Raw genomic sequence first — 7,829 nt, 5'->3', positions numbered from 1 at the left:
TTTTAATTTATGATCAAGCTCTCTGGCTGCCAGATGAATTCCTGAAGTGGACTCTGCACCTTGGCAGGTGGGTGAGGGGTGCTCACTGCACAAACAGCTTCACGGGCTGGGCCGCCAGGCTTCATTTGGTCTCCAACCTAGATGCTTCGGGCTTGAATCTCTTTTCAGACGCCTCGGTGAGCAAGCAAGGGCAGCGGAAGGTGGGTGGAGTTCCCATGTGCACAGCCTTCAAACACCACAGAGATTTTCCATGTTAACAGCGTCCCTTTGAACTCTTACCCCCCTTCCGTTGGGGTTGAGCTAGTCCCTTTGCCATGGCCCATTTGGGGCAGCTTGCCCCTGGTAAAGCAAACAAAGCTTTAATGCTCGACTTGGAAAGAGCCTGGGTGTGTCAGGTTTTGCTCAGCCACGAGGACTCGATTCCACCCACGTGGATGGGCTGGATTTTCTGAAGCGCTGAGGTGTAACCTCAGCCCAGGAATCGCTGCCAACTCCCGATGTAGTGAAATGCTCCTGAAGGTTCACACGCTTTCCCAAACTGCTCCTTGGTGTTAATGTGGTCTGGAGCAGGGTGTGAAAGCACGGGGCTGCGCTTCGGCCTGGCTGAGGAAATGGAGAACCGTGATGCTGACTTGGGATCACTGCAGCTCCGCAGCCTCTCGGGGCTGTCTTATCGCTCTGGGCAGCAGCTCCCTGCATCCACTGCCTGGGCATCGAGTGGGGTGAGCAAATGCCTTTTGTTTTGCTTGAACAAAACCAGCATGGTGGAGAGCAGCTTGGAGGCTTGCACTAGCTGTATCTGCTTTCCCAGGGTGGGATTTGCCTGGCAATCGATCCTAAACTGTTGCAGAGATGGTGGAGAATCACTGATCTGAATGGGCCTGCTCTTTGCACCCTGAATGGCACCGTTTTGGCATGGGGGCTGTGCGTTTAGCGTGAGTGCACCACCTAGAAACCACTGACTGAAGCGCTGTGTAGCTGTGCGCCAGCTCTCTGCTGCTCTTGCTCCCGGTTTGCATTTCAAGTCGGCTAATTTCTACTCCTTTTCCATGAGACCTGCTGTCATGCTGCCTCACAGCAGGAGGCATTGGCCTGACCGTGAACGGGAACAGATTGGCCGTGCTCGTTGGAGAGCCTTCCAGCCTTGTAGGAGTGGCGATTTTATTGCTTATAAACCTTAAGCAAGTACACGTAGCTGGGCCTACATCCAGTGTCCAAAGTAGTATAAAGGCAAATGGGTGGGTACAATCACAGGTGTCTGATTAAGTGTAGAAATGCCAAACCCTAATCTTAGACTAAGTAAGGCACAAAAATGTGAGCTTCTGTTAGCGCTTGGTAGTGCAAGCTCGACAGGCGGGGAGGAGCGGTGGCATCTGTCTGGGAGAGAAACCAGTAACTGAGCAGCATCTGCAGAGCTGGAAAGGCCTCCTGGGGCTGTCCAAGCAGGCTAAGCTGGGGAGCAAGCGAGCAGGGCGGCCAGCAAATCTGTGCTTTAAGAAACAGCTTGAGGTAAAACATCTGGAAAATCTCTTTGCCTGACTCCAGCTTTGTGCTTAAATCGCTCCCGGTCTTGGAGTGGAGCATTACTAGGAAGAGATGTCAGTCTCCATGCTCCACCCATCAGTTGCATTATTTTTCTAGGAACAATAGGGGGAAGTTAGTGTTCACCTTCTTAATTAATGAATGGCTGGAACGATTTCTTCTCCCAGTTGTAGCAGTCAGCAACTGCAGCTATGCATTTGTTAACTGTGCCAGCCAGTCTTCTCCACCTCCAGAACTGCAGAGCAAACCCTTTGCTAATAGGATCTGCGCCTGCCCCAGGAAGAGAAAGAGGGAACCGGGTGATGTTATGCAACTGCAGCACATTCCTTGAGTGGCAGGAAGTGCCTCTGTCCTGCTTCTGCATGGCCCAAATCAGCAATTTGTCTAAGCACTCTCAACCCTGTGGGTGTAACTCAGGCGTTCCTGGCCTCCGCCACATCAAAACGGGCCAGGAGCCTGCAAGTGACTGAAATACTCAGTACCAGTAACGGATCGGGACCGTGAGCCTCGTGCTGCAGTGAGCCAACAGGAGCTGTGTCTGTAAACAGTAAGGAGGGAGATCTGGTCTAAACAGGGCCCTTGAACAGGCCCAAGCCCAGTCCCCCTCCTTGCAACCAGCCTGAGCCAGAAGGAAAAGAACACCAGTTCTTCCGTCTCCTGTACGATTCCTCAAACATTTTGGCACAAGGTTTCAAATGCTTTCCTTTGCAAATTGTGTGTCCCGCTGCCTCCACCCAGCCACCCCGTCAGAGCGGCGTGTACTGGTTGTCAATGGCCCGCGTGTGCCCCCGGCCTGGGGAGTCCAGCTCGTAGTCGGAGGTCCGGGGCAGGGCGATGGGCATGGGGGCTGCCTCACTGAGGCGCAGGCTCTGTGCCAGTTCTTCTGGAGGGGGCACCAGGTGGAAGATCTGCTCGGGCTGAGCACTAGGGTGGAGGTGGTCGGTCATGTGCAGCCGTGGGCAGCTGGAGGGACCGATGTGAGCCAGGCTGAGGTCGGTGCTCCAGCGGGGGATGGAGAAGGGGAGCAGGATGGTGCTGGCGGACGCTGGGGCTGTGGAGGAAGCCAAGCTGGTGAAACGGTAGGCAGGGACCCTTGAGCCCTCCTGGAACAGGTTCACCCTGCCAGAAGCAGCAGCTGCAAGCATCCTGCCTGTTTTTCCTTGCTGGCAGCTCCTGGCTTTTATTTGGGGAGTGGGGGGCAGCCTGTCAGTCATGGGGCAACAAGCTGTTCTCCCCAGCAGCTGCCTGCAGGAGCCAGCTACCTCTGGGGGAAGCAGCCTCGGGAGGGGGCCAAGTGCCATGCAGGGGAGCTGAGCTGCTGGCTGGCTGGGGGTGTCCCCCACCAAGGCTTTTTCAGGCTGCGCAGCCCTGAGTGGGAACATGCTGTTCTTGGTGAGCACCGGATGGGAACCAGGCGCATGGCCCCTGCAGACCACGGCGGGGGCAACTTCTCCTTTCCAGAGAGGAAGCCCGAGGCCTGAGAGTCGCCTGCTGCGGCTCCGGGTGGGCACTTCCTGTTGTGGCCCATAGACCTGGGGCAAGCGCACCTGCCCCTGCACCTGCCTGTGCCCAAACCTCCCTTGCCCCTTCCCAGCGGGGCCCAGTCTGGTGGGTCCTAAAGCTACAGGGGAGGAGGTACTAGGCCCTCCTCTCCACCCTATGCCAGGAGGGAGGGAGAGCACATGCTCTCTGCACCATCTCCGGCCTCCTTCCTGCCTTGCCCCCGCAGGGCTGCCCGGCTCAGCTGTGCCGTCGGAGCTGCTGCAGGATGGCTTGTACTGTCCCGGAGCCCAGTCCTAACTCGGGGCTGCTCTGAGAGCCTGGGGAGGGCACGAGCTGGGCTCGCAGCAGGCTCCTGGCTCCTCTGTATTTTTCCCAGTAGAGAAATAACAAAGGGCAAACCTTGAAATGAGCTTGGTAAAAGAAAAATACTGGGCTCCACTGAGCCTGAACCATGTGCCCGTACCACTCCAGCTGCCGAGCCACTGAACCACGGCGGAGGCAGCACAGCTGGTTCCTGGGTCTTGAAACCCAGGTAGAAACAAAGGCAAGAGCCAGTTGCATGAGCCTAAGGCTGGACTGAGCAACCTTGGGCTCTAGCCCCACCTGAGCTGCTGGGCAGGGATACTCTGGCCTGTCACCTCTGTTCCCTGGAGTGGGGCACCACTCTACCTGTGCCCTCCCGCATCCCCCATCCTGCAGCAGTGAGTCTGTAGCCTCCCGCCGTGCGCCAGCCTCCCTCTAATGCAGCCACCCAGGGCCAGGGGCTGGGCTGGAGCATAGGCGCAGGCTGGTTGGAGGTGCGTGCCACCTGGAAACAGGGAGCCTGGATGGCAAAGCTGTTTCCAAGCCTCCCCCATCCCTGGCAGGTGTGTGCGTGTGACTCAGAGAGGAACAGGACAAATGCTGAGATTTGTTTTTTGTTCCAAGTCCCCTCTGAAGGCAGCAATCGGCATGGGAAGCGGAGACTGCGGGGAGCAGCCAGACCCATGGCCATAGGAAGCAGGGCCCAGAGCAGCCCGGTTTAGGGCTTGTTACGGGTTTCCAGCCTCCGCCTCCCCAGAGCCGCTGGGTGGGGAGGGGAGCAGGCCCTCTGCCTCCGCGCTGGTGCTCTAACTGGGGCAGCTGCACAGCTCGTGAGTCACGGCCAGTGCTGGGAAGTCGCACGCAGGGCCCTTCCTGCATGCCCAGGGCCTTGGCCCGTCCTCAGTCCCAACTAAGGACGGCCGGAGCAACAGCAACAGGGGAGCACCACTGCTGCCGGAGCAGCTGCCCCACAGCTGGGGCCATAGGTCAATACTGCAGTTCCCCAGGACTGGCCTCGGGGACGCCAGTGCAAGGCTGAGGCCGGGGGACCCTGAGAGTTTGCCGTTCTCTTCCTCACGAGCCTCTCCCAGCCGCGAGTTGCACTGCCTCCCTGCAGAGCTCGATGGTGGAGGCTGCGGAGGGAGCTGCCTGGGCCCTGCTCTGACCTACAGCAGCAAAGGCCTGGAGGCAGGGGCCGGCCCTCCCCACACTCCCGCGCCGACACAACACTACGCTACAGCCGCAGGGCCCTGCCGATGCCGTCGAGGGCGGTTCCTGACTGCTGCTGCTCAGCGCCTGCCCCAGGGGAACACCCGAACGCCGTCCCCAGGCCCCCTGTACCTTGGGAGGGAGGGACGTAGCTGGAGAGCCTGACGTCACCGGCAGTGCTGCACTCCAGGGGGATGGGATTGCGCTGGAAGTGCTGCAGCATGTTCGCGATGGAGGTGAAGTGGAGGTGCTGCACGCGGCACTGTCCTCGCTCGGTCAATGAGAGCCGCAGGTGCTGTTGGGGGAGGGAGGGCGCATCTCTCTCAGGGCTGGTAGGGTGATGGGCCCCCCCAATGGGAAAGCCCTGCCCAGGCCCCCGCAGTGCGGAGGGGCTTCATGCTGGCCCCCAGGGACCCCATGTAATCAGAACAGGGCCCCCAAGGGCTGCTCTGTTTATTGCAAGCCTCAGCCCCATTTTGGACCCCTCCAGGGCCTTTCCTGCAGCAGCTGTGACCCGGGGAGGCCCAGCACGCGCCCGGCTCTGCTTCCCCGGGTGCTGGGAGCAGCAGAAGCACCTCCAGAGCCCACCAGCTGGCTCCCCCCATGGAAACGGCCCATGGGATAAAAAAATCCTGCTTCTGCTGGGGCTCAGCTCTGGCATGAGGCGAGGGGGCACATGTGCTCCCTGCCGCAGGGTGCCCGCGGGGCGATGGACCCAGCAGGCCATCTGAGCTCCACCTGAGGTCGGCCATGCAGTGCTTTGCTCCTCTCGTCCAGCGCAGGGAGCAAGCGCAGGCCAAAGAGAGGACCCCCCCCGGCCATGCACCCCTGTGCCCAGACTGTACCTTCGCTCTTCCCTGAAAGTTGAAGGTGAGGACGTATTCCCCCCTGCGGGTTTCACTCTGTCGAACAAGGAAAACCCCGTGGCCTTCCAGCCCCTGCAGCTGAACGAGCTGGGCAGCCTTGACGCGAGAGATGGGCCCGTGGAACCAGGGGTAGGACGACAGGAAATGGTCGGTTTTCTGGCAGGGCGGCTCTGGGGGCGCACAGGGCACGGCCCCTGGAGGGAGGAGAGAGGGAGACATGTCAGGACCCGTGGGGCTGCAGGGAGGGGTGGGGGGAAAACATTTGCGAGCTCCACAGCAGCCACAAAGGACGACGAGGCCACTTCTCTGCCATCCCCGGCTCCTCAGCTGCTGCCTGGCACGACTGCAGAAAGGGGAGCTGGCCCCGAACGGCGTGCAGACGCCTCCCCACGCCTCGCGTGCATGGCTTTGCTGAGCCCAGCCACGCTCTTTAGCTCAGTCACCAGCCACTTCTGCTTTGGAGCCGTGCGCCGCGGGACCTGGGCGCTGCGTGAGACTGAAACCAAGCGCAAAGGCTATCAGTAAGAGCCTGGTTTCCTGGCGACGCAACCTGAGGCCAGGTCACCCTAGTTCCTCTTTACGGGAAAGGGCAGGCCAAGGACTGATTTCTTGGCAACAGAAACCAGGAGGCAACCTGGAGCCTTCCCCAGATGCAGCCCTGCCCAGGCTCCTGGATAGTGATAGCGCGTGCCGGGGCAGGCTCCTGCAGCCCAGGGAGCCCGCAGGATCCTGCTCTTCCATGGCCACGATCCAGGGAGGGGCAGAGTCCCCCTCTGCCAGCCCACAGGGTTTTGCAGGCCCTGCATCCCTCATGCCCCTTGCCTCCCCGGCACCGAGACCTCGTGGGGCTGGAACTGGGCTCTTGGGGTTGCTGCCCCCCCCAGCCTGACCCTGGCTAATCCCACAGGGCCCTGCTGCTAAGGGCAAGTGGTAGGACTGGGGCCGGCATGGTGCTCTGCCGTATTAAGACCTCATTTGCCCCAGCCACTTCCACCGTGGGGGCAGAAGGAGGGTCCCTGGCCTGGCCACCCCAAGGGCCTAGAGAAATACCAGAGGGTGCTGCTGAACAGGAGCTGCTGCTCTCATGCCTCCCGGGCAGGCCCTCCCCGTGGCTTCCCGCTGGGTGTCAGCGCAAGCTCCCTGCAGGTACCCCTCCTTCAGTCACTTGCTACAGACTCTCCGCCCTGTTCCAGCTCTGCCTGGGTGATGTCTGCCCTGATGGTCTGAGTTACGTGGGGCCTGCCCTGTGCTCCCCAGAGCTCACCGGCATCTGCAGGCCACTGTCCTGTGTGCACCTGCCCTGGCCCTCACCACGCACGTTCTGCTCCCCACCCGGGCGCTCTCACCAGCATGCCATTTGTACGCTTGCTTCGCTGTCCGGACACTGGCTTTGGAGGCCGCCCAGCCCTGGGACTGGAGCCCTGGACCTGCCTGCTGGGTAACCTTGCCCTGCCTATTGCCCCTTCCGGGCCCGTGCCACCGTCCACTGTCCTCACAAGCACCTCAGGGCAGGGCCTGTCTCTTGCGAGCAGTCTGCACTGCCCCTGCCACAAGGGAGCCGTGGCTTTGTCTCCTCCTGTTCGCACCCCTGCGACCAGGCACTTCTCAAGGAGGCCAGGAGACGAGCGCAGCGCAGGCCCCCTCGCGCCCAGGCTGGTGACTGGGCCTTGCAGCCTGTCTGGGGAGAGGCCAGAGCCATGTCTGCCCTTTGGTGCAGCCGGCCTGTTCCCCAGCTCCACCACCCTTGGGCCTGGGCTGGTGCTCAGCTCCTATGAGGAGCGCACCCTCCCCTGGCTGCCAGGCAGGTGAGACTGCTCCCTGCAAAGTGCTCCTGCCTCGTCCTCGTGACCGTCCTTCCCTTCCTCCTCTGGGCCGAGCCGAGCTGTGGTGTCACGTGGGGCACTCACCTTGGTTAAGGGAGTCGGTGCTGCTGGTCGCAGGGCTGGGCGCCAGGGCATCGGCGTGCTGGCCCAGAAGCGGCTCTACGTCGGCTGCGTCCGACCTACGGGGAGGAATCGGGGAGCGCTGTCGCCGCTGCGCCCAGGCGGAGCCCGCTACAACGCGGCAGGGGTGAGCAGCCTCTGTGCCGAGGGGTGACAGCGAGGGAAAGGGGAAGTGCTGGGGTTGCTGGAGCTGAGCTTGGGGGCTGGTGAGGAGGAGGAGGAATGCCAGGAGCCTCCATGGGCGTCCCAGTTTCCCGTCAATCCCAGCTCCTCTGGCACAGGGCTCCGGGACCCAGCCAGGGACCCCCTCTGGGTCCAGACTGTGGGGCCAGGGGCCTTCCAGCCTCAACCCTGCCCTGCAAGAGGCCATGAGCCCAGCAGGACACCCCATCTGCGAGCTTACGGCCATTGCCATGCAGGCCAGAGAGCAGCGCATCTTCCCTGAGCCCTGGCTGCCCGCGGC

The 7,829-nt window shown here is 61.5% G+C and overlaps 1 protein-coding gene across 2 annotated transcripts in view; it reads right to left on the bottom strand.

Annotated features, from left to right (window-relative positions):
• SH2B3 (SH2B adaptor protein 3) overlaps positions 1–7,829 on the bottom strand; it is a 48,000-nt gene continuing 40,171 nt past the window's right edge. For both annotated transcript variants that reach the window (XM_019538791.1, XM_019538790.1), the window contains exons 5-8: positions 7,331–7,425; positions 5,403–5,617; positions 4,690–4,852; positions 1–2,593 (exon numbers count right to left, since the gene is read on the bottom strand). In XM_019538791.1, coding sequence (XP_019394336.1) covers positions 2,289–2,593; positions 4,690–4,852; positions 5,403–5,617; positions 7,331–7,425 — 778 coding nt within the window. In that variant the 3' untranslated portion in view covers positions 1–2,288. The remainder of the gene's footprint in view (positions 2,594–4,689; positions 4,853–5,402; positions 5,618–7,330; positions 7,426–7,829) is intronic.

The sequence above is a fragment of the Crocodylus porosus genome, unplaced genomic scaffold, assembly GCF_001723895.1.
Source record: "Crocodylus porosus isolate Cpor-Errol unplaced genomic scaffold, CroPor_comp1, whole genome shotgun sequence".
In the NCBI taxonomy this organism is placed as follows: Eukaryota; Metazoa; Chordata; order Crocodylia; family Crocodylidae; genus Crocodylus; species Crocodylus porosus.
This window is presented reverse-complemented; position numbering and strand designations above follow the sequence as displayed.